General features: G+C 36.9%; 1 protein-coding gene across 4 annotated transcripts in view; it reads right to left on the bottom strand.

Annotated features, from left to right (window-relative positions):
* The window catches only part of LOC122916524 (WD repeat containing planar cell polarity effector), a 455,082-nt gene that overhangs the window by 108,259 nt on the left and 318,895 nt on the right, over nt 1-27,928 (bottom strand). For all 4 annotated transcript variants that reach the window (XM_044264070.1, XM_044264072.1, XM_044264073.1 and 1 more), the window contains exon 14: nt 11,647-11,749. In XM_044264070.1, the coding sequence (XP_044120005.1) occupies nt 11,647-11,749 (103 nt within the window). The remainder of the gene's footprint in view (nt 1-11,646; nt 11,750-27,928) is intronic.

Below are 27,928 nucleotides of genomic sequence, written 5' to 3' on the forward strand. Positions count from 1 at the left end.
AAAGAAGACAAACAGACGGCCTGTAACAGGTACAAGAAACAGACCTAACATTACTAACCAACAGGAATATGCAAATCAAAACCACAATGAGATATCACTTTACACCTCTCAGAATGGCTCTAATCAAAATGCCAAAAAAATATGTATGGTTGAGGAAGAGTAGATAAAGGAAACTTCATGCACTCTTGGTGGGATGGTAAGTTGGTAGAGCCACTGTAGAAAACCATATGGGTGCTTCTCAGAAAGTTAAAAATAAAAATACTGTATGGTCAGTAACTCTACTACTGGGTATTTAACTAACGAAAATGAAAACATTAACCTGAGAAGGTACATATACCCCTGTGTATTGCAGCATTATATATAATACCCAAATTTTGAAAACAAACCAGTGTCCATGTGCAGATGAATAGATAAATGTGTATATATACATACACATATACATACACACACTCAACCATAACAAAGTAAGACCTTGCTATTTGAGACAGCATGGATGGACCTAGAGAATATGCTGAGTGAAGTAAGTCAGACATAGATAAATACGTGGAATCTAAAAAACAAAAAGCAGAAACAGAACCATAATTACAGAGAAAAACTGAGGGTTGCCAGAGGGGTTGTGGGTGGGGGATGGGCAAATGAGTGAAGGGGGAGAGGATGATATAGGCTTCCAGTTACAGGGTGAAAAAGTCATAGGATGAAAGATATAGGGAATCTAGTCAATGATATTGTTATAGTATTCTATGGTGATAGATGATAGTTATAGTTGTGTGTCAACTATACTTAAATTTAAAAAAACAAAAACAAAACACTGAGATATTTGTGCAAGTACAAAGAGACCAATGAAGTAAAGAGCCCAGGAACACTCTCTCTATATATATACTATAACATTTACAAAATAGTACTGCCTTCCCCACCAGAATGGCTAAAATGCAAAAGAGAGACAATATTATACATCAGTGAGGATGGAGCAAGCTCTGCTGTTATGGACAACTGGTGAGAAGATAAACTATTACAGCTCCTTAGGAAAACTGGAAATAGCTACAGTAGAGGAGCACGTTTTTCCATCATTAAGATGCATCTTTGGAATGTGGAGAAAGGGGAACCATCTTGTACTGGTGGGTTGATGGGAATGCAAACTGGTGTAGCCACTCTGGAAAACTGGATGGAGGGTCCACAAAAAATTTTAAAATAGAAATACCCTATGACCCAGCAATTACACTATTAGATATTTATCCAAGGAATACAAAAATACTTCTTTGAAAGGATATGTGTACCCTAATGTTTATGGTGACATTATCAACAATAGCCAAATTATGGGAAGAGCCCAAATGTCTATCGACTGATGAATGGATAAAGAGGTGGTATATGGGAGGAGTCAAGATGGTGGAGAAGTAGCAGGCTAAGACTACTTCAGCTAACAGGAGATCAGCTAGATAGTTTATATAAAGATTGCAAACACCTACAAATCCATCGGCAGATCGAAGAGAAGCAGAAAAGCAATTCTAGAAACAGAAAAACAACCACTTTCTGAAAGGTAGGACTGGCGGAGAAGTGAATCCAAAGCGATGGGAAGATAGAGCCCGGGGGGAGGGGCCAGTTCCTGGCAAGCGGCGGAGCAACGGAGCACAAAATCAGGACTTTTAAAAGTCTGTTCTGCTGAGGGACATCGCTCCAGAGGCTAAACTGGGGTGAAGCCCACGCGGGGTCAGTGTGGCGTCAGGTCCTGCAGGGTCACAGAAGGATCAGGGTGTCTGAAAGTCGCAGAGCTTAAAGGTATTAGAACAGGGAAGCCGGCTACAGAGACAGACCCAACAGTGAGCTCACAGCTCAGGGTTACCTTGAACGAGTCGCAGGCTCCAGTGAGCTTGGAGCGTGGCCGGAGGTCAGGCAGACGGGAGTTACTGGGTGCTGTTCTCTGAGGGCGCACTGAGGAGTGGGGCCCCGGGCTCTCGGTTCCTCTGGGCCGGAGACCAGGAGGCCGCCATTTGTATTCCCGTCCTCCAGAACTCTACGGAAAGCGCTCAGGGAACAAAAGCTCCTGAAAGCAAACCTGAGTGGATTACTTAGCTCAGCCCCTGGTAAGGGCAGTACAATTCTGCCTGGGGCAAAGACACTTGAGAATCATTACAACAGGCCCCTTCCCCAGAAGATCAACAAGAAATCCAGCCAAGACCAAGTTCACCTACCAAGAAGTGCAGTTTCAATAACAAGGAGAGCAGCAGAATCCCAGAGAAAGAAAAAGCAAAGCACGGAACTCATGGCTTTCTCCCTATGATTCTTTAGTCTTGCAGTTAATTTAATTTTTTTTCATTTTTTTTCTCTTCTTCTGCTAAATTTTTTTTTACTTTTTCCCTTTTCTTTTTAAACATTTTTAAACTAGTTTATCTAATATATATATATATATATTTCTTTTTTTATACTTTTCTTTATTTATTTTATTTAATTCTTGTCTTTCTTTCCTTTTTTTTTTTTCTTCTTTCTTTCTTTCTGAACCTCTTTTTATCCCCTTTCTAACCCTTCACGATTTGGGATCTCTTCTTATTTGGTAAAAGCATATTTTCCTGGGGTTGTTGCCACACTTTTAGTATTTTATTTGCTTCTTCATATACTCTTATCTGGACAGAATGACAAAAAGGAAAAATTCACCACACAAAAAAAAAAGAACAAGAGGCAGTACCGAAGGCTAGGGACCAAATCAATACAGACATTGGTAATATGTCAGATCTAGAGTTCAGAATGACAGTTCTCAAGGTTCTAGCCGGGCTCAAAAAAGGCATGGAAGATATTAGAGAAACCATCTCGGGAGATATAAAAGCCCTTTCTGGAGAAATAAAAGAACTAAAATCTAACCAAGTTGAAATCAAAAAAGCTATTAATGAGGTGCAATCAAAAATGGAGGCTCTCGGGGCGCCTGGGTGGCTCAGTGGGTTAAGCCGCTGCCTTCGGCTCGGGTCATGATCCCAGGGTCCTGGGATCGAGCCCCACATCGGGCTCTCTGCTCTGTGGGAAGTCTGCTTCCTCCTCTCTCTCTGCCTGCCTCTCGCCAACTTCTGATCTCTGTCTGTCAAATAAATAAAATAAATCTTTAAAAAAAAATGGAGGCTCTCACTGCTAGGATAAATGAGGCAGAAGAATGAATTAGCAATATAGAAGACCAACGACAGAGAATAAAGAAGCTGAGTAAAAGAGAGACAAACAGCTACTGGACCATGAGGGGAGAATTCGAGAGATAAGTGACACCATAAAACGAAACAACATTAGAATAATTGGGATTCCAGAAGAAGAAGAAAGAAAGAGGGGAGCAGAAGGTATACTGGAGAGAATTATTGGGGAGAATTTCCCCAATATGGCAAAGGGAACAAGCACCAAAATTCAGGAGGTGCAGAAAACGCCCCTCAAAATCAGTGAGAATAGGCTCACACCCCATCACCTAATAGTAAAATTTACAAGTCTTAGTGACAAAGAGAAAATCCTGAAAGCAGCCCGGGAAAAGAAGTCTGTAACATACAATGGTAAAAATATTAGATTGGCAGCAGACTTATCCACAGAGACCTGGCAGGCCAGAAAGAGCTGGCATGATATATTCAGAGCACTAAACAAGAAAAACATGCAGCCAAGAATACTATATCCAGCTAGGCTATCACTGAAAATAGAAGGAGAGATAAAAACCTTCCAGGACAAACAAAAACTGAAAGAATTTGCAAACACCAAACCAGCTCTACAGGAAATATTGAAAGGGGTCCTCTAAGCAAAGAGAGGAGCCTATAAGTGGTAGATCAGAAAGGAACAGAGACAATATACCATAATGGTCACCTTACAGGCAATACAATGGCCCTAAATTCATATCTCTCAATAGTTACCCTGAATGTGAATGAGCTAAATGCCCCAATCAAAAGACACAGGGTATCAGAATGGATAAAAAAACAAAACCCCTCTATATGTTGCCTCCAAGAAACTCATTTTAAACCCGAAGACACCTCCAGACTTAAAGTGAGGGGGTGGAAAAGAATTTACCATGCTAATGGACATCAGAAAAAAGCAGGAGTGGCAATCCTTATATCAGATCAATTAGATTTTAAGCCAAAGACTATATTAAGAGATGAGGAAGGACACTATATCATACTCAAAGGGTCTGTCCAACAAGAAGATCTAACAATTTTAAATATCTATGCCCCCAACGTGGGCGCAGCAAACTATATAAACCAATTAATAACAAAATCAAAGAAACACATCAACAATCATACAATAATAGTAGGGGACTTTACCACTCCCCTCACTGAAATGGAGAGAGCATCCAAGCAAAAGATCAACAAGGAAATAAAGGCCTTAAATGACACAATGGACCAGATGGACATCACAGATATATTCAGAATATTTCATCCCAAAGCAACAGAATACACATTCTTCTCTAGTACACATGGAACATTCTCCAGAATAGATCATATCCTCGGTCCTAAATCGGGACTCAACCGGTATCAAAAGATTGGGATCATTCCCTGCCTATTTTCAGACCACAATGCTCTGAAGTTAGAACTCAACCAAAAGAGGAAGTTTGGAAAGAACCCAAATACATGGAGACTAAACAGCATCCTTCTAAAGAATGAATGGGTCAACGAGGAAATTAAAGAATTGAAAAAAATCATGGAAACAAATGATAATGAAAACACAATGGTTCAAAATCTGTGGGACACAACAAAGGCAGTCATGAGAGGAAAATATATAGCGGTACAAGCCTTTCTCAAGAAACAAGAAAGGTCTCAGGTACACAACCTAACCCTACACCTAAAGGAGCTGGAGAAAGAACAAGAAAGAAACCCTAAGCCCAGCAGGAGAAGAGAAATCATAAAGATCAGAGCAGAAATCAATGAAATAGAAACCAAAAAAACAATAGAACAAATCAACGAAACTAGGATCTGGTTCTTTGAAAGAATTAATAAAATTGATAAACCCCTGGCCAGATTTATCAAAAAGAAAAGAGAAAGGACCCCAAAAAATAAAATCATGAATGAAAGAGGAGAGATCACAACTAACACCAAAGAAATACAAACAATTATCAGAACATACTATGAGCAACTCTATGCCAACAAATTTGACAATCTGGAAGAAATGGATGCATTCTTAGAAACATATAAAGTACCACAACTGAACCAGGAAGAAATAGAAAGCCTGAACAGACCCATAACCAGTAAGGAGATTGAAACAGTCATTAAAAATCTCCAAACAAACAAAAGCCCAGGGCCAGATGGCTTCCCGGGAGAATTATACCAAACATTTAAAGAAGAACTAATTCCTATTCTCCTGAAAGTGTTCCAAAAAATAGAAACGGAAGGAAAACAACCAAACTCATTTTATGAGGCCAGCATCATCTTGATCCCAAAACCAGACAAGGATCCCATCAAAAAAAAGAGCTATAGACCAATATCCTTGATGTACAGAGATGCGAAAATTCTCAGCAAAATACTAGCCAATAGGATTCAACAGTACTTTAAAAGGATTATTCACCACGACCAAGTGGGATTTATTCCAGGGCTGCAAGGTTGGTTCAACATCCACAAATCAATCAATGTGATATAACACATCAATAAAAGAAAGAACAAGAACCATATGATACTCTCAATAGATGCTGAAAAAGCATTTGACAAAGTACAGCATCCAAACTCTTCAAAGTGTAGGGATAGAGGGCACATACCTCAATATCATCAAAGCCATCTATGAAAAACCCACCACAAATATCATTCTCGATGGAGAAAAACTGAAAGCTTTTCCGCTAAGGTCAGGAACACGGCAGGGATGTCCATTATCACCACTGCTATTCAATATAGTACTAGAAGTCCTAGCCTCAGCAATCAGACAACAAAAGGAAATTAAAGGCATCCAAATCGGCAAAGAAGTCAAACTATCACTCTTCGCAGTTGATATGATACTATATGTGGAAAACCCAAAAGACTCCACTCCAAAACTGCTAGAACTTGTACAGGAATTCAGTAAAGTGCCAGGATATAAAATCAACACACAAAAAAATCAGTTGCATTTCTTTATACCAAAAACAAGACAAAAGAAAGAGAAGTTAAGGAGTCCATCCCATTTTCAATTGCACCCAAAACCATAAAATACCAGGAATAAATCTAGCCAAAGAGGCACAGAATCTATACTCAGAAAACTATAAAGTACTCATGAAAGAAATTGAGGAAGACACAAAGAAATGGAAAAATGTTCCATGCTCCTGGATTGGAAGAATAAATATTGTGAAAATGTCTATGCTACCTAAAGCAATCTACACATTTAATGCAATTCCTATCAAAGTACCATCCATCTTTTTCAAAGAAATGGAACAAATAATCCTAAAATTTATATGGAAACAGAAAAGACCTTGAATAGCCAAAGGAATATTGAAAAAGAAAGCCAAAGTTGGTGGCATCACAATTCCAGACTTCAAGCTCTATTACAAAGCTGTCATCATCAAGACAGCATGGTACGGGCACAAAAACAGACACATAGATCAATGGAACAGAATAGAGAGCCCAGAAATAGACCCTCCACTCTATGGTCAACTAATCTTGGACAAAGCAGGAAAGAATGTCCAATTGAAAAAAGACAGCCTCTTCATTAAATGGTGTTGGGAGAATTGGAAAGCCACAGGCAGAAAAATTAAATTTGGAGCATTTCCTTACACCACACACGAAAATAGACTCAAAATGGATGAAGGACCTCAATGTGAGAAAGGACTCCATCAAAATCCTTGAGGAAAACACAGGCAGCAACCTCTTCGACCTCAACTGCAGCAACATCTTCCTAGGAACATCGTCAAAGGCAAGGGAAGCAAGGGCAAAAATGAACTATTGGGATTTTATCAAGATCAAAAGCTTTTGTACAGCAAAGGAAATAGTGAACAAAACCAAAAGACAACTGACAGAATGGGAGAAGATATTTGCAAATGACATATCAGATAAAGGGCTAGTGTCCAAAATCTATAAAGAATTTAGCAAACTCAACACCCAAAGAACAAATAATCCAATCAAGAAATGGGCAGAGGACATGAACAGACATTTCTGCCAAGAAGACATCCAGGTGGCCAACAGACACATGAAAAAGTGCTCCACATCACTCAGCATCACGGAAATACAAATCAAAATCACAATGGGATTATCACCTCACACCAGTCAGAATAGCTAAAATTAACAAGTCAGGAAATGACAGATGCTGGCGAGGATGCGGAGAAAGGGGAACCCTCCTACACTGTTGGTGGGAATGCAAGCTGGTGCAACCATTCTGGAATACAGCATGGAGGTTCCTCAAAATGTTTAAAATAGAACTACCCTATGACCCAGCAATTGCACTACTGGGTATTTACCCTAAAGATACAAACATAGTGATCCAAAGGGGCATGTGCATCCCAATGTTTATAGCAGCAATGTCCACAATAGCCAAACTATGGAAAGAACCTAGATGTCCATCAACAGATGAATGGATAAAGAAGAGGTGGTATATATACACAATGGAATACTATGCAGCCATCAAAAGAAATGAAATCTTGCCATTTGCAACGACGTGGATGGAACTAGAGCATATCATGCTTAGTGAAATAAGTCAAGCAGAGAAAGACAACTATCATATGATCTCCCTGATATGAGGAAGTGGTGATGCAACATGGGGGGTTAAGGGGGTAGGAGAAGAATAAATGAAACAAGATGGGATTGGGAGGGAGACAAACCATAAGTGACTCTTAATCTCACAAAACAAACTGAGGGTTGCTGGGGGAAGGGCGGTAGGGAGAAGGGGGGTGGGATTATGTACATTGGGGAGGGTATGTGCTTTGGTGAGTGCTGTGAAGTGTGTAAACCTGGCGATTCACAGACCTGTACCCCTGGGGATAAAAATATATTATATGTTTATAAAAAATAAAAAATTTATTTAAAAAAAGAGGTGGTATATGTATGTATATGTATGTATGTAGGTGTGGGTGTAAAAATACACACACACACACACACACACACACGAATATTATTCAGTCTTAAAAAAAAGAAATCTAATATTACACCAGTGTATGTTAACTGGAATTTATTTATTTTTAAAGATCTTATTTATTTATTTGACAGAGAGAGAGCACCAGCAGGCAGAGAAGCAGGTAGAGGGAAAGAGAGAAGTAGGATCCCTGATGAGTAAGGAGCCCGATGTGGGACTTGATCCCATGACCCTGGGATCATGACCTGAGCTGAAGGCAGATGCCTAACCAACTGAGCCACCCAGTTGTCCCTGTGTCCCTGTTAACTTGAATTTAAATGAAGACTTCAAAAAACAAGAATATATAAACCTGATTTAAAAAAAGATATGCCTCTTTGGAGTATTATGCCTCCATCAGAAAGGATGAATACCCAACTTTTGTAGCAACATGGACGGGACTGGAAGAGATTATGCTGAGTGAAATAAGTCAAGCAGAGAGAGTCAATTATCATATGGTTTCACTTATTTGTGGAGCATAACAAATAGCATGGAGGACAAGGGGTGTTAGAGAGGAGTAGGGAATTTGGGTAAATTGGAAGGGGAGGTGAACCATGAGAGACTATGGACTCTGAAAAACAATCTGAGGGGTTTGAAGTGGCGGGGGGGGGTGGGAGGTTGGGGTACCAGGTGGTGGGTATTATAGAGGGCACGGCTTGCATGGAGCACTGGGTGTGGTGAAAAAATAATGAATAATGTTTTTCTGAAAATAAATAAATTGGAAAAAAAAAACTGTAGACACAGAGTATCTCTGAAATCCTTGTTTCCCTTCCTTAAGAGACACTTCCATGTATAGGGGAAATCTCTATTTGTAAGGGTATCTCCTTCAGTATCAGGAAGAAGGGAGTGGCTCTTAGATGCTTAGAAACTGCTATCAGTGGAGAAGGCATGAGCTTAAATCTGCATGACAACTTTAGCCTTTTTTACTGTTTTTTTTGGGTTCTCCCCCCCCCCCTTTATGGTAACCTCCCATAACTGATCCTCTACCTATACCATCTTCTTTTGTCTTTAGATAGAGATGGTATTTAAGGTGATGGCTTCAGGTAGTTTGGTGAGATACTCAGTTTTTCTGGGTCTCTCCCGTATATATAGAAGGAATATATATTATTAAACCATGTTTCATTTTCTATTAATTAGTCTTTTTTTCCCTTGGATTTTTTTTTAATTTAAATACAACTAGCCAAGATATAGTACTTCATTAGTGTCTCTATTAATCAGTCTTGTGTAAATTTGATTTTTAATTCTGGTGGAAAAACCTTGAAGGATAGAGGAAAATTTTTTTCTCTCCTATACTCCTAAAGCTAAATGTACAAATATATCCTGTGTCTCAGCAAATACGCTTTTAAGCATATACCCAGTAGATCTGTGTATACATCTGTCGAAAGACAAACACAAGTACATTCATAGCAACACTTTTCACAATGAGCCCCAAACTTCAAAGAACTCAAATATCTGGCATAGAATGAATAAAATTGTATATATTCATCTGTTGGATTACTATTACATAGCAATAAAAAAGAATTACAAACATATACAACAATATAAAAGAACTTCATAAAGTTGAGTGAAAGGAGTCCAAAACAAAAGAATAATATATATTTCACTTATTTAAAATTTGAAAGAAACACAAAGCTAATCTATAGTGTTGTAAGTAAAGACAGTTGGGCTGGGATACAGTATCTTAAAGTGGATATGAGAGGCCATGCATGGTCCTGGTAATGTATGTTCCTTGCTCTAGATAATGGTTACAAGAATGTTTACTTTGTGAAAATCTGTTGAGTCAAGTTTTTTCATTTGTATGCTTCTGTGTATGTATATTATACTAGAATAAAAAGTTTAAATAAAAAACTTTCAAATTGTTCAGCCAGACAGGTGCCTTTGAAATACTTCAACTTGAATACTCTTGTTATTTTACACAATATATCTTCTTGCTTGCATCAAAGAACACTTTTGAAAGCCAAAAACTCAACTGCTTTCAGAAATGTTTGAGAGAATAGAGTTGAACTAAATTGAAGGAACTTGAGAGAAAACTAGCTTTCCCCAGCATGATGTGGGCTATATGGAAGAACTAGACAGAAACTACCGTTAAGAAACTAGAGATTCTTTCCTAATTCCTTTTCTAATTTTGAATGGGAGTCTCCCCAGTTTTCTAGAATAAAAGTGGAGTATAACATCCATCTGAATGTTCACCTCTTGATAGTTACTGTTGTGACTGAATGGTATCTTTGTTAAGGGAAAGTAATCAAGGTCAAAGGGTAAGGCCTGAAAAAAAGGCTGAAAAGTGGGGAGGAACAGGGTTTCAATGAAGAAAGATATTTGTCAGAAATGAGGCAGGGTTCAAAAAGGCTCTTTGGCTAGGAACTATCAGCTGGCTATAGTAATCCAATCAAACCATTCACAGGGCACAGAAAGTATACTGGTGAATAGTGGAGTTTCTTAATTTTTCTGAAATTGTGTGATAATTTATTCATCTTCCTTTTCACCCTTAGTAACTTTAAATAGTTTTGAAATGCAAAACCTCCATTGTTAAAGAGAAGCTGACAACTGCTCCTTTTGGATGCCAACAGCATTGTAAAAACAAAGATGATCAATCAATAGAGAGGCTTGTTATAATAATTTGAGGCAAACTTACAAAGTGGAAATTTATTAAAACTTCATTTCTTAGGAGTTCCACAAAGAAGTGAATTAGATTACACTTCTGAGGATCCTTTGCCTAATCTAGAAATAGTAAATACCAGGAAGAATAGGAATTGGAAAGTCCAGAGAGCAGTAATTCCAGATTTAGTCACACTAGACAAGCTAAGTTTAGAAAAAGGAAGCTCATGTTGCTATTGTAATAGTTTGTAAAACTTATCATTTTTATATATTGTAAAGTTTTGAGTGGACCTTTAGATTAAATTTAGGTTTCTGATTGGTCTTCTTTGAAAGACGACACTGTAAAATGACTAGTAGCTTCTAAAAGAAAACAAGTCACCCATCAAACCTAAAATTCCATGTTAATACTTTGATATAGAACAGAATTCTTTTGAGATATGACATGTCTATGTGTATAAATAACTATATAAATTTATGTGTTAGCTAACATTAATAACTGCACTTATGATAAATACTTCCCCAAAAGTCTTATGAAAACAGTGCCTTTTTGACTTTTTGCTAAATGTTGATTTTTTTTTTTAAGATTTTATTTATTTATTTGTCAGGGAGAGAGAGGGTGAGAGAGCAAGCACAGGCAGACAGAGTGGCAGGCAGAGTCAGAGGGAGAAGCAGGCTCCCTGCAGAGCAAGGAGCCCGATGTGGGACTCGCTCCCAGGACGCTGGGATCATGACCTGAGCTGAAGGCAGCTGCTTAACCAACTGAGCCACCCAGGCATCCCTTTTTTCTTTTCTTTCTTTCTTTCTTTTTTTTTTTTTTTTTTGCTAAATGTTGATTAATCGGTGATTATTAATTTTATATCAACACAGTTCCCACTTACATATCCATATTGTACTATTTACCCAGGCTTAATTCTTTTTTAAAAGTCACTTTTTTTTAACAAAGAAAGCAATTAAAATTAATCAACTATGCCTTACAAACATAAATATAAAATGATACTGAGTAAGTATTGATTGAAACAAAAAGCATTTTAAAAAACCAGCATTAATTCTTACCAACTCCAGAGGTTATTGATTCTGCATCAATGTCATTAGCTCTTTTTCTTGCCACTTCAGCTAGTGCCAATTCACCCTTATCTAGTGCAAAGTAATGGATATCCTTTGGAAATAAAGCAAAATAAAAGATTAATCCAAATGAATGTTGGTCAGGTTACAAAGAAGATTCTGAACAAAAGAGCTTACTGTTCCGATTACAAAACAGACATGGCTGATGAATAATTTTTTGTGTTTTAATTCTCTGTTTTCTTTGCTAATATAAGCAAAATTTCTTAAATCGTAGATTATAACAATACCTAATAACATTACTTAAGTAAGTTATTTTAATTCTTCAGGGAAAAAGACAAGTTTTTAAACCAAAGGTTTGACATACTCAGTTTTGTCAGGAAATAAAAACATTTATTGCTATGTTCTTTGGTGAGATTTTAATGTCCAAGATGACTTCTTCAAAATTAAGTTATATATCATATTATGATAAGCATTTTGCAAGAAATACAACTATACAAATTTGTCTCTGATATTTATGTATCTGGCACATGCTATTTTGTTAACATTATTCATATTACTAATCTTGAACTCTTACAGTCAACAAATAATCAGCGCCTACTAAGTGTTAGGCATTGTTCTGGGATATAGGGGTCAATTATAGTTCCATGTCTCAGGAAGCTGTCAGTCCAGTGGGGAGACAGACCATTGTGAACAACAGTTAATTACATCATGTGTGATGGGTTTTATAACAGATATTTGCACAGATATTTGCTCTGGAGCTAAAGAGAAGGAACTGCTCCTTGATCTGGGTCTTGAAGGACAAATAAGAGGAAAAATAGTGAAAAAGAGACAGAATTAGTATATGGTGCATATATGTACAGAAGATTAAAAAAACAGTTCTGCTAGGCAATGGTATATCTTTGTATATGGATGGAGTCTTGGACTGGATGTGTGGGAGAAAGCAGTGTAAAATATACTAAAGTACATATAGCCACTAAAAACTATTTTGAACTATTTTTGGTGTGCAAAAAATTGTGGGAATACTAGTGCGATAAAAATGGAAAAAGGGGCACCTAGGTGGCTCAGTCAGTTAAGTGTCTGACTCTTGATTTCAACTGAGGTCATGATCTCAGTGTTGTGAGATCGAGCCCCACATTGGGCTCTCTGCTCATTAGGGAGTCTGCTTAAGGTCTCTCTTTCCTTCTCCCTCTCTCTCTAGAATAAATAAATAAATCTCTAAAAAAATGGAGAAAGAATACAAACAACCAGTTTACAATGAAGAAATACAAATGGCCTATACTCAAGAGAGATATTTCACTTTATTAATATTCAAATAAATGCAATTGAGAAAGTGTGATTTCAAATTGTTTAAATTTTTAAAAGTTCAGAATATTCACTGGTTGCAGAGACTTCAGGGAAGATGGCAGAATAGGAGGATCATAAGCTCACCTCATCCTGTGACTACAACTAGGTAACACCCCCATCAGTGTAAGTAACCCAGGAAATGATCCAAAGACTGGCAGACCAGACTGTCTACAGGTAAATGCAGAGAAGTCACATTAAAGAGGGCAGGAAAGGTGGAGATGCTGTCAGGAACCAAATGGACCCACAGGACTGTCCCCAGGAAGGAGGGACAATGCAGATGTGGAGAGGAGAGAGAAACAGACCCCAACATCAGACACAAGAACAAGACAGAATCACAGTGAGAGCTAAATGAAATGGAGATAAGTAATATACTTGATAGAGAATTTAAAGTAATGGTCATAAAGATACACTCACTAGACTTCAATAGACTGAGAAAAGTAGAACTCAATGATACCTTCAAAAAAGAGAGGAAACAAAAAAGAACCAATGAGAGATGAAGAATTCAATAACTGAAATAAAAAAATACACTAGATGCAGACTAGTGGAACTGGAAGAACAGATCAGGAACCTGCAGGAGAGAATAATTGAAAGCAATCAAGCTGACTGGAGAGAGAGGGGAAAAACTAATGAAAAATGAAAACAGAAAAATGGAAGTCAACAACCTCATCAAACATAACAACATTTACATTATAGGAATCCCAGAGGAGAAGACAGAGAAAGGGGGTTGAAAATTTATTTGAAGAAATAATAGCTGGACACTCCCCAAATCTGGGGAAGAAAACAGAAATCTAGATTCAGGAGGCACAGAGATTTCCCCCAAAACTTAACCCAAAGAGTCCACATCAAGACACATAGTAATTATAATGGCAAAAATAAAATAAAATAAATAAAGAATTTTAAAAGCAGCAAGAGAAAGCAGTTACATACAGGGGAAATCATATAAGACTATCAGTGATTCTTCAGCAGAAACTTGTAGGTTAGAAGGAAGTGGCATGATATATTCAAAGTGCTGAACAAAAAAATCCTGCAGCCAAGAATACTCCATCCAGCATAGCAATCACTCATAACAGAAGTAGAAACAGAATTTCCAAACAAAAATTAAAGGAATTCATCATCCTAAACCAGCCCTATAAGAAATGTTAAAGGGGACTCTGAGTAGAAAGGAAAAACCATAAGCAAGAGAAAGAAAAGTAGATAGCAACAAGGCATTAAAATTTAAAAATCTATAAAAATCAACCAAGGGCCTCAGAATAAAAGGATGTAAAGTAGGGCACCATATACATAAAATAGGGATGGAAAAAGTAAAAATGTAGTCCTTTTAAAATGGGTTCAAACTTAAGCAACCATCAACTAAACACAGATATACAAAAGATGTTAAATATAAACATAATGGTAACCACAAATCAAAAACTAGCAATAAGATATGCGGAAAATAAAGACAAAGGAATCCAAGTATATAGCTAAGAAAGCAAGCAAACCATGAGAGAAAAGAGCAAGAGAACAAAGGAACAGAGAAGAACTACAAAAATAGCCATAAAACAAGTAATAAAATGACAAAAAGTATCAATAATTACTTTAAATGTAAATGGACAAAATGCTCCAATCAAAAGACAGGGTGATGGAATGGATAAAAAAGCAAGGCCCATTTATATGCTGCCTAGAAGGGACTCATTTCAGACCAGAGACACATGCAGATTGAAATTGCAGGGATGGAAAAGCACTTACCATGCAAATGGATGTGAAAAAAAAGCCAAGATAGCAATACTTATGCTGGAAAAAAAATGGGCTTTTTTAAAAATAAAGATTTTATTTATTTATTCAACAGAGAACACAAGCAGGCAGAGAGGCAGGCAGAGAGAGAGAGGGAAGCAGGCTCCCTGCTGAGCAGACAGCCCAATGCGGGGCTCAATCCCAGGACCCTGGGATCATGACCTGAGCCTAACACAGAGGCTTAACCCACTGAGCCACCCAGGCACCCCACAAAATGGGCCTTAAATCAATGGCTTTAATAAAGGAAAAGGGACACTGTATAATCATAAAGGGAATAATCCAAAAAGAAGGTATAATCATTGTAAATATTTAAAACCCACCGCGGCAGCACCTAAATACATAAAGCAGCTAATAAACATAAAGGAAATAATCGATAGTGATACAACTTTAACATCCCATTTACATCAGTGCATAGATCCTCCACACAGAAAGTCAACAAGGAAACAGTGGTTTTAAATGACACACTGGACAAGATGGATCTAACCAATGGATCTGGAGCAGATCTATTCAGAACATTCATTCTTAAAATAGTAGAATACACTTGTTTCAAGTGCACACAGATTACTGTCCAGAACAGATCACAAGGTTAGGCCACAAAAATTTCAACAAATTCAAAAAGACTGAACACATATTATACATTTTTTTCCTGATCACAATGTTATGAAACTAGAAATCAGACACAAGGAAAAAAACTTACCAAGAACACAAATACATGGAGATTAAATAATATGCTATTAAGCAATGAGTGGGTCAACCAAAATATCAAAGGTGATATAAAAAATTACATGGAGACAAATGAAAAAGAAAATAAAATTCCAAAACCTTTGAGATGAAGCAAAAGCTCTTCTAAGAGGGAAGTTTATAGCAATACAGGTCTAACTCAAGAAGCAAGAAAAATCTCAAATAAACAACCTAAACTTATACTTAATGGAGCTAGGAAAAGAAGAAACAAAGCCCCAAACAGCAAAAGGAAATAATATAGATTAGAGTGGAAATAAATGAAACAGAAACTAAAAAAACAGGTTAACAGGTCAATGAAACCAGGAGCTAGTTCTTTGAAAAGAACAACAAAATTGATAAGCTTTTACCCAGACTCAGAAAAGAGAGAGCTCAAATAAACAAAATCATAAGTAAAAGAGGAGATAATAACAACCAACACCAAAGAATAGAATTATAAGAAAACATGATGAAAAATTTTATGCCAACAAATTGGACAATCTAGAAGAAATGGATAAGTTCTTAGAAACATATAATCTTCCCAAGGTCATGCAGGAACAAACAGAAAATTTGAGTCAACCAATCACCAGCAATGAAAATAGAATCTATAATCAAAAAACTCCCAAAAGGGGCACCTAGGTGGCTCAGTGGGTTAAGCCTCTGCCTTTTGCTTGGGTCATGATCCCAGGGTCCTGGGATTGAGCCCCACATCGGGCTCTCTGTTTAGCAGGGAGCTTGCTTCCTTCTCTTTCTCTGCCTGCCTCTCTGCCTACTTATGATCTCTCTCTTTCTCAAATAAATAAATAAAAAATCTTTAAAATAAAAACAAACAAACAAAAACTCCCTTGAAACAAAAGTCCAGGACCAGATAGCCTTACAGGTAAATTCTACCAAACATTTGAAGAAGAATTAATACATATTCTCTCAAACTATTCCAAAAACAGAAGACTAAGGAAAGCTTCCAGATTCACTTATGAGGGGCCCCTGGGTGTCTCAGTCATTAAGCGTCTATCTCCCTTCGGCTCAGGTCATTATCCTAGGGTACCAGGATCGAGCCCCACAGCAGGCTCCCTGCTTGGTGGGAAGCTTGTTTCTCCCTCTCCCACTCCTCCTGCTTGTGTTCCCTCTCTTGCTGTGTCTCCGTCAAATAAATAAACAAATAATTTAAAATAAAAATTTCACTTATGAGATTGCTATTACCCTGATACTAAAGCCATATAAAGACACTACAAAAAAAGAAAATCACAGGCCAGTATCTCTGGTGAACATAGATGTAAAAATACTCAACAAAATATCACCAAAACAATCCGACAATACATTAAAAAATCGTTCACCTCAATCAAGTGGAATTTACTCTTAGGTTTCAAGGGTGGTTCAATATTTAAATATCAATCAACATGATACATCACATTAAGAGAAAAGATAAAAATCATATGATTAGGACATCTGGGTTGCTCAGTCCGTTGAGCATCTACCTTTGGCTCAGGTCATGATCCCAGCATCCTGGGTTTGAGGCCCATGTCGGGCTCCTTGCTCAGCAAGGGAGCCTGCTTCTCCCTCTGCCTCCTCTGCCTGCCACTTCTCCTGTTTGTGCTCTCTTCCTGACAAATAAATAAATATAATCTTAAAAAAAAAAAAAGATCAATAGATGCAGAAAAAGGGTCTGACAAAGTATAACATCCATTCATGATAAAAAACTCTCAGGAAAGTAAGTTTAGGGGAACACACTGCAACATAACAAAGGCCATATATAAAAAAACCCCACAGCTAACATCATATTCACTGGTGAAATTGTAAAGGCTTTTCTCCTAAGATCAGGATATCCATTGTCACCACTTTTATTCAACACAGTACTGGAAGTATGAGCCACAGCAGTCAGACAAGGAAAAGGAATAAAAGGCATCCAAATTGGAAGAAGTAAAACCTGGACTATTTGCAGATGACATGATACTATATAGAGAAAACCCTAAGGACTCTACGAAGAAAAGCTACTAGGAATCATAAATGAATTCAGTGAAGTCACAGGATATAAAATCAATATACAGAAATCTGATGCTTTTCTATACACTAAAACGTAGTGTCAGAAGGAGAAATTAAGAATAATATTCCATTTACAACTGCAGTAAGAAGAACAAAATACCGAGGAATAAATTTAACCAAGGAGGTAATACCCTTAGTATAAAACATGGATAAAAGAAACTGAAGATGACACAAACAAATAGAAAGATATTTTATGCTCATGGAGGAAAAGAATCAATATTGTTAAAATGTCCATACTACCCAAAGCAATGTACAGATTTATTGCAATCCTTTTTAAAATACCAACAGCATCTTTCACAGAACTAGAAAAATCCTAAAATCAGTATGGAACCATATGAAACACCCTGAAAAGCCAACGCAATCTTGAAAAGAAGAACAAAGCTGGAGGTATCACAATCCCAGATTTCAACAAAGCTGGAATCAAAAAAGTATGGTACTGGCACAAAAACAGATACATAGATCCATGGAGTAGAATAAAGAGCCCAGAAACAAACCCATGTTTATTGGTATTCTTGGTTAATTAATCTCCAACAAAGGAGGCAAGAATATGCATTTGGAAAAAAACAGTTTCTTCAACAAATGGTTTTGGGAAAACTGGACAGCAACCTGTAACAGAACAAAACTGGACCACCTTCTTACACCACACATAATCATAAACTCAAAATCTATTGAAGAAATGAATGTGAGACCAGAAACCATAAAAATCCTAGAAGAGAGCCGAGGCAGTACTTTTTTTGACAGCCATAGCAACATTTTTCTAGGTATATCTTCTGAGGCCAGGAAAACAAAAGCAAAAATAAACCATTGGGACTACATGAAAATGAAAACTTCTACACAGCAAAGGAAACAATCAACAAAACTAAAAGACAACCTACTGAATGGGAGAAGATATTTGCAAATCACATATCTGATAAAAGATTAGTATCAAAAATACGTAAAGACCTTATACAACTCAACACCAAAACCCACAAAAAATTTGATTTAAAATGGGGCAGAAGAAATGAACATGGATTTCTCCAAAGAAGACATATAGCTGGCCAACCACACACATGAAAAGATGCTCAACACCATTGATCACCAGAGAAATGCAAATCAAACCGCAATCTCACATCTGACAGAATGTCTAAAATCAACAACACAAGAAACAACATGTGTGGTGAGGATGTGGAGAAAAAGGAATCCAATTGCACTACTGGAGGGAACACAAACTAGTTCAGCCACTGTGGAAAACAGTATGGAGGTTCCTCAAAAATAAAAAATGGAACTACCCTACAATCCAGCAGTCCCACTATTTACCCAAAGAATGCAAAAAACACAAACTCAAAGGTTTTACATGCACCTTATGTTTACTGCAGCATTATTTACAATAGCTAAGATACAGAAAGAGCCTAAGTATCCATTGATTGGTGAATGGATATAGAAGATGTGGTACATACACACAAGAGAATATTATTCAGTCATTAAGAAAATAATGAAATCTTGGGGAGCCTGGGTGGCTCAGTTGGTTAAGCATCTTCCTTAGGCTCAGGTCATGATCTTGGCTCAATGCAGCATTCTGCCTTCCCCATAGAAAGAAGAAATGCCTGGTGAGACTACCCAAAGTCATGCTCAAGTCATGATCCCCTTTGGTTCAGGTCATGACTCCTGCATTGGGCTTCCTGCTCAGTGGCGAGTCTGCTTCTCCCTTTCCCTATGCTTCTCCCCCCCACCCTCCACCCCCGCTCAAGCTCTCTGTCTCACTCGCTCTCTAGTAAATAAAACCTTTAATAAAAAAAATAATGAAATCTTGCCATTTACAATGACATGGATAGAGCTATAGAGTATAATGGTAAGTGAAATAAATCAGAGAAAGATAAATATCTTATGATATCATTCATATGTGGAATTTAAGAAACAAAACAAAAATGAGCAAAGAAAAAAGATAAAAAACAAGAAACACTCTTAAATATAGAACACAAATTGATGGTTACTAGAGTGGAGGCGTATGGTGGGGATGGGTGAAATAGGTGAAGGGGATTAAGAGTATGCTTGTCAGAAAGGAAACAGTCAACAAAACAAAGAGGCAACCCACGGAATAGAAGATATTTGCAAATGACAGTACAGACAAAAGGTTGATATCCAGGATCTATAATGAACTCCTCAAACTCAACACACACAAAACAGGCAATCATATTAAAAAAATTGGCAGAAGATATGAACAGAGACTTCTCCAATGAAGACATACAAATGGCTATCAGACACATGAAAAAATGTTCATCATCACTAGCTCTCAGGGAGATTCAAATTAAAACCACACTGAGATATCACCTTACACCAGTTAGAATGGCCAAAATTAACAAGACAGGAAACATGTGTTGGAGGGTATGTGGAGAAAGGGGAACCCTCTTCCACTGTTGGTGGGAATGCAGGTTGGTGCAGCCTCTTTGGAGAACAGTGTGGAGATTCCTCAAGAAATTAAAAATAGAACTTCCCTATGACCCTTCAATTGCACTCCTGGATATTTACCCCAAAGATACAGATGTAGTGAAAAGAAGGGCCATCTGTACCCCAATGTTTATAGCAGCAATGATCATGGTCGCCAAACTATGGAAAGAACCAAGATGCCCTTCAACGGACAAATGGATAAGGAAAATGTGGAGTATTATGCCTCCATCAGGAAGGATGAATACCCAACTTTTGTAGCAACATGGACAGCACTGAGATTATGCTGAGTGAAATAAGTCAAGCAGAGAGAGTCAATTATCATATGGTTTCACTTATTTGTGGAGCATAACAAATAGCATGGAGGACATGGGGAGTTAGAGAGGAGAAGGGAGTTGGGGGAAATTGGAAGGGGAGGTGAATCATGAGAGACTACGGACTCTGAAAAACAATCTGAGGGGTTTGAAGTGGCGGGGGGGGTGGTAGGTTGGGGGTACCAGGTGGTGGGTATTATAGAGGGCACGGATTACATGGAGCACTGGGTGTGGTGCAAAAATAATGAATACTGTTATGCTGAAAATAAATAAATTTAATTTAAAAAAAAAAAAAGTACGCTTGTCAGGATGTGCACCTGTAATGAACAGAATTGCTGAATGTTGTACCCGAAACTAAAATATCACTGTTTGTTAACTATACTGGAATTAACATAAATTATGAAAAGGAATATTTACTGGTTACAGTTTTGGAGAATCAGACATTTAGATTTACTGGGAATATAAGACTTTATAGAGCAGGGGTCCATAAAGTATGGCCTACGGGCCAATTATAGACTGCCTTTTGGCCCTAATTTAAGTGAAATGTTATTCCACCAAAAGAAAATTGCATTACTTACATTTGTAAACTCGTACTATCAACAGTACTCAATTATTGTATTTCTAATTTAGTTAATAAAGATTAATGGAAGTTTGGTTTTTTTTTTTTTTTTTTTTGGTTACATACAAGTACTTATATAATAACCTCAATTTTGCTTCTTGGTCTATAGGCCTGTAATATTTAATATATGAACGTTCTCAGGAAAAGTTTGTTTATTATGCATCTTAAACAATGTATTAATATTTAAAATTTGCCTATATATACTTATAGAAAATGTTAAGGAAATGATGTGACAATGAATGTCTAAAGATTGGCAATGACAGCATTACTTATAACAATGAAAAACTGGAAGCAATTTCAGTGTACACCAATTGAAATAATTATGTGTTTTTTTTTCCTTTTTATCTAAGAGTGTCATGATGCTTTCACAATGGGTCGTTATTATTCAATGAAGAAATTTGTAATAACAAACATATACTACTGTATTCAACTAGCTTTTATTTTATTTAAGACTTTCACATCTGTATTCTTACTTAAGAAAAGTCAATTACTTTACTTGGGCTTAACAGCTAACAAGTCCTGACTGCTACCAAGATTATGCTAGCCTTATAAAATAAGTTAGGTGCCTTTTTTCTATTTTCTGTTCTCTGGCATAATTTGTATGTAACTATTCACTGAAAATAAGCAAAAGATATGCAATAAAGTTGAGAAGAAAGTACCAACCATTACTGACCAACATAGGTGAACACTTGATTAAAATACAGACACACCTGCTTATGGCTGAAAAGATTATATGTGATAAAGACCAATTCTGACCACAAATAATCTGTAAAATCCAGTGGAATTACAATTTAAATCACTTTAAAAGTTTTAATTGACAAGTTGATCTTAAAGTTCTTATGTCAAAGCAAATGCTTAAGAATATCAAAGACTTAATCTAAGATGATAAAGCACTTTTATATACTCATATAAAGCAAAGAGAAAGAAACATGCCCATACAAATATGGTTTTCTTTGTGAGTTACAAACTCTAGGACTTTATCTTTAGCAGTGATGTAAGTGTTGGCTGTAAGATCTGTGGCTCACAAATTGTTTCTGGAACATTTTGTCTTTCTTCTTTATTATTATTTTTTTATTTTGAAGGAAATAACGGAAGTTTTTTTTTTTTATTTACTTAATTAGCCAACATACAGTACATCATTAGTTTTTGGTGTAATGTTCAGTGATTCAATAGTTGTGTATAATACCTAGTGCTCCTCACATTAAGTGTCCTCCTCACTGCCCATCACCACCTACCCCCCCCCACCTTCCCTACGGCAACCCTCTGTTTTGTAAAGTCAAGAGTCTGTCATGGTTTGTCTCCCTCTCTGATTTCTTCCCATTCAGTTTTCCCTCCCTTCCCTTATGATCCTCTGACCAATTTCTTATGTTTCACATATGAATGAAACTTTATGATAATTGTCTTTCTGTGATTGAGTTATTTCACTTAGCATAATCCCTTCCAGTTCCACTCATGTCGATTAAATAGTAGGTATTCATCCTTACTAATGGCTGAGTAATAGTCCATTGTATATATACCACATCTTCTTTATCCACTCATCTGTTAAAGAACACCTTGGCTCCTTCCACAGTTTGGCTATTGTGGACATTGCTGCTATGAACATTGGGATGCAGGTGCACCTTTTCACTACATCGGTATCTTTGGGCTAAATAACCAGTAGTGCAATTGCTGGGTCATGGGACAGCTCTATTAACTTCCTAAGGAACCTCCAAATTGTTTTCCAGAGTGGCTGTACCAGCTTGCATTCTCACCAACAATGTAAGAGGGTTCCCCTTTCTCCACATCCTTGCCAACATTTGTTGTTCCTGGTCTTGTTAATTTTACCCATTCTAACTGGCATAAGGTGGTATCTCATTATAGTTTTTTTTGTTTTTTTTGTTTTTAAATGTTTTCAATTTATTTATTCTCAGAAAAACAGTATTCATTATTTTTTCACCACACCCAGTGCTCCATGCAATCCGTGCCCTCTATAATACCCACCACCTGGTACCCCAACCTCCCACACCCCCGCCACTTCAAACCTTCTCATTATGTTTTTGATTTGTATTTCCCTGATGACAAGTGACGTGGAGCATTTTTTCATATGTGTATTGGCCATTTGTATGTCTTCTTTAGAGAAATGTCTGTTCATGTCTTCTGCCCATTTCCTGACTGGATTATTTGTTTTTTGGGTGCTCAGTGTAATAAATTTTTTATAGATCTTGGATACCAGCCAGTTATCTGATATGTCATTTGCAAATATCTTCTCCCATTTCATAGGTTGCCTTTTAGTTTTGTTGACTGTTTCCTTTGCCATGCAGAAGCTTTTTATCTTTCATTTTTTGTTTTTGAAGATTTTTATCTTGATGAAGTCCTAGTAGTTCAGTTTTGTTTTTGTTTCCCTTGCCTCGAGAGATGTGTTTTGCAAGAAGTTGCTGTGGCTAAGGTCAAGGTGTTTGCTTCCTGTGTCTCCTCTAGTACTTTGATGAGATTCCTATGAGTCTCACATTGAGGTCTTTCATCCATTTTGATTTTATTTTTGTGTATGGTGTAAGAAATTGGTCCAGTTTCCTTATTCTGCATGTGGCTCTCCAATTTTCCCAACACTATTTATTGACAAGATGGATATCATTGGATATTCTTTTCTGATTTGTTGAACATCAGCCGACCAAAGAGTTGAGGGTCCATTTCTGGATTCTCTGTTCTGTTCCACTGACCTATGTTTCTGTTTTTGTGCCAATACCATACTGTCCTGATGATCACTGCTTTGTAACAGAGCTTGAGGTCAGGCATTGTGATGTCAATAGCCTTTTCCCCCCTCTTTTTCAACTTTCCTTTGGCTATTCAGGGTCTTTTCAGGTTCCATTCAAATTTTAGGATTGTTTGTTCTAGCTCTGTGAAAAAAGTTGATGGTATTTTGGTAGGGATTGCACTGAATGTGTAGATTGCTCTGGGCAGGATAGATATTTTCATAATGTTTATTCTTCCAATCCATAAGCATGGAATTTTTTTTTCATTTCTTTGTGTCTTCCTCAATTTCTTTCATAAGTGGCCCAGAGCCAAAAGATCGCGATCCCCCCATCTTCATTAAACCTTCTGAGAGAGTCTTCACCTTTGTTTATGCCAAACTCCACAGACTCTTGCCATGCGTGCCCACTGTAATCCTCCCCAACTCCCAAGTGTCACTGTCCTTTGTTTGCCAGTTGCAGTTGCAGACTTATGCACATATCCTGGTCTGTTGCTCCGAACACCCACTGGGTGTGGCCCTAATGTCCTTTCCAGGGGCTGCCACTCCCCTGAGAGCTGTTGCCAGGCCATGAGTGCAGCTGTTTCACTCCTCCAGGGGAATGCTAAATGGCCCGTGCATTCCAGTCCTTTTTAGGGTGCTTAGGCAGAAATTGGTCACCCAACCAGCCCAGCTCAAGGTTTACAGTGACCTAAGCTGGCAAGTCCCCTCCTTGGCTCACTGACTGTAACCAGTTTCCTTGCTCCACTACTTGGGCACTGTACTGGTTTGGGCACCCCCATTCGTTCCGTGTCTCCTGGGATCCTGAGACCACAATGACCCACTTAGAATTCTGCCTTTTTCATCCCCTTTCAGAAAGAGATGTCTCCTACTGGAGCAGATTTCTAAGGGTTCCAGTTTGGTGCTCTGGGGTTATACCACTTTCCAGTGGCCAGCTTATAGAGGCTCCTTCTTCACTCTGTTTATCTTTTGGTATCTCACTGCAGATTCATGACTCTGCACCTCCTACCTTGCAAAAAAGCAATCGCTTTTCTACTTGTAGAGTTCCAAATACATTTTCGTACATTTCAGGCTGAATTTGTGGGTGTTCAGAATGGTTTGACAGATATCCAGTTAACTTCAAGGGACCACATGAAACAAGGTCCCCTACTCTTCTGCCACCTTGCCTCCTCCCACACATTCTGTCTCTCTCATTTTTCTTTGATTCTATGATTTCTCCTTTTTATTTTTTAATTGTTATAAAGAACTGGAGTCATTAATTTGAAGAGAGTAAGCCTCAACAGTTTTTAAGTTGTTATTATATCTGTACCATGAAGATTTTTGTTCCTTAATTGTTCTGTTTACAGTCTATTTACTTGCTGATACACTTGTGAGTCTCCTTGCTATTCATATAACTGAATGTAGTCTTTAGCAAAATGTAGTAGAGAATATATCCCTTTAACTCCATGCTCCTCAGTTTGACATAGCTCATGAATCTTTAGGGTGTGATGCAAGACTCTTTAGGGTTTGATGCACAATTTATCTTGTATCTATATTTCTTGCCAATTGATTATCCTATAAATTCATTTACTTTTTAACTTTTGGATAGTTTTAGTGTTGGAATTTAATTTAAATGTTGGATATTTACAACTAAGTATGTTCACATGCCTCTGGGAAATGGTCATATTCTAAATGAGTCAAGAAAATAAAAGCTACTTGGCTTTAAATTTCATTTTCATGTCTTGTACCTGACTAGGCCAATACATGCATGAATAAAGGATATCTCAACCTGGTTGAGACTAACTGAGGCCAATATACTCTTAGGTTATAAATTAAGACATTTCAAGAGGCCACCTCCAGGACTGACATGCTCTTCCACTAAACCTTAGTTCAAATTCAGTTACTATTTTTTAAAAGATTTTTTACTTATTTGTCAGAGAGAGCACAAGCAGAGGGAGCAGGTGGTGGAGGGAGGCAGGCACCCTGCTCATCAGGGAGCCCTAATTTTGATTAGCCCTAAATTTTAATTTCAAGTACCTAATTTTGTACTTGAAATTTTAAACTTTTTCTTTTTCCTTTTTTTTTTTTAAAGATTTTATTTATTTATTTGACAGACAGAGATCACAAGCAGGCAGACAGGCAGGCAGAGAGAGGGAGAGGAGGAAGCAGGCTCCCTGCAGAGCAGAGAGCCCGATGCAGGACTCGATCCCAGGACCCTGATATCATGACCTGAGCCGAAGGCAGCGGCTTAACCCACTGAGCCACCCAGGCGCCCTAAACTCTTTTTCTTAAGAAGTATTTCTCAAATTATATAAGCTTCCAGCTCTATAAAACATGGACGATGCACAACCATCAAAGTTCTCACATACTAGTGGACTGTGTTACCACATGCTTAGTTTACAATAGTGTGTGGGAGGCACGAGACACAAGGAGACATTGCAAGTTGTATACTCCCTTTTTGTTTTGTTGATCTATTTTTGGAAATTTATCCTTTAAGATTAAGATGACATATAACAAGTCTAAATGGACAGCACAGATAGTAATATATCAGAAAAGTGTCATATTGATAAGTCCTAACCTTTACTGCCACCCAACTTTAATGAGCACTAGGCATTATATAAGACTGATGAATCAGTGACCTCTACCTCTGAAACTAATATTATATATTAATAATTATATGTTAACCCTTCAACCAGGGTTACCTTGTTGCTAAATGGTTTTATTATTAAAGTATTACTGATCCAGAAGGAAGTTTTCAAAAAAATACTCAGAGGAATAAACCACTTAGTTTTTCTCATTCTCAGTAAAATTTTGTAATTTACCATTTGCCAAAATGACTTTGATTGGTATCATCATTTAGCACTATTAAGTGAAATTGGCTTCAACTGAAAAAAGGATGACAAACACTGATAGTATTTGGCCATGACCCAGGTTTAAATATTTACACACATTCTCTCTGTGTCATCTAGGCTCAAAAACAAAAAACTTGCTGTTACTGGGTTCTTACTACCTTTCAAATGACGTGAATGCACTACTGGAATGAATGAATGAATATAGTAATGAATATGTAAATTTATAACAAGACATTAAAACTAAAAAAAATCTTAACTAGACTTTCCTCTTTAAATCATACATTTTTGGATTAGTCATTGACAACTTTTACAACATATTGTTGTTATAACCTTTCCTAATTTTTGTAATGTTTTTAGGGATTGATAACTTTGTATGAAATATAGAAATACCAAGACAGGCAACAGCTTATGCAGATTTAAAATTACCATGCTCTAGTGCTTCCCACAGTAACATTTACCTTAGTTCAAATCAACTGATACTCTAAATTTAAATTCTGATTATAACTTTTCAAGTTTAAGCCTTATTGAACATTGTTTTCAGAATGTTCAAGTTCATGTTGCTCTAGTTCAATTAAAGAAAGTAAAATGTTGACCTAATTCTCCTTCTGTTATTTGTTATCTATTATTTTATAATAACATTTCAGATCAGACAAAACTAATAAGTTTTAAGAATCGAATAAAATACTGTTTCTGATAATGTGTTAATGTTGTGAAGTTCTATATTTGTAGATTTGAGGAAAATTAACTTTTAAGATAAGGAAGCAAATAATGTATCAAATGGTATAAAGACATATATTTTAGTAATCAGATCTTAATGTCTATATAAATCATCTTTTATAAACCAGAACAATAATCATTTTAAATGTGAAAATATGTAGAAACTATATTTATTATTTCCAAATGAATTTAGTTACAGGGGCACATATTATTATGTTAGAAAAAGTTACTGGAAATTGTTTTTGCGGTTTTCATAGAACTCATAAATAAAACCTACTGCCTCCTTTCAAGAGTTATATTTTTGACCTATACGAATTTTTTCTTTGTGACTACTGGACTATTTGAATTCATTTGTTTAGCATGTTATTTTTAGAGATTTATATTTTTGTAGATAATTATTCATGTTTTTGTGCTTATTGCACTAACGTATATATAGGAATACCTTATATTACTACATTCCACATTATTGCACGTCATATATGCTGCATTTTTTTTTTAGCAAATTGAAGGTTTTATAGTAACCTTGCGTCAAGCAAATACATTGGCACTGTTTATTGAACAGCATTTGCCTACTTTGCATCACTCTCATAGTTTAGTAATTCTCATGGTATTTCAAAATTTTCATTATTACTGATTTTCTTATAGTGATCTCTGATCAGTGATCTTTGATGTTTCTATTATGATTGTTTTGGGGCACCATGAATCATGCCCATACGAGATGGTGAACTTAACTGATAAATGTGTGTGTTCTGACTGCTCCACTGACTGAGCATTT

The sequence above is a fragment of the Neovison vison genome, chromosome 8, assembly GCF_020171115.1.
Source record: "Neovison vison isolate M4711 chromosome 8, ASM_NN_V1, whole genome shotgun sequence".
Classification (NCBI taxonomy): Eukaryota; Metazoa; Chordata; class Mammalia; order Carnivora; family Mustelidae; genus Neogale; species Neogale vison.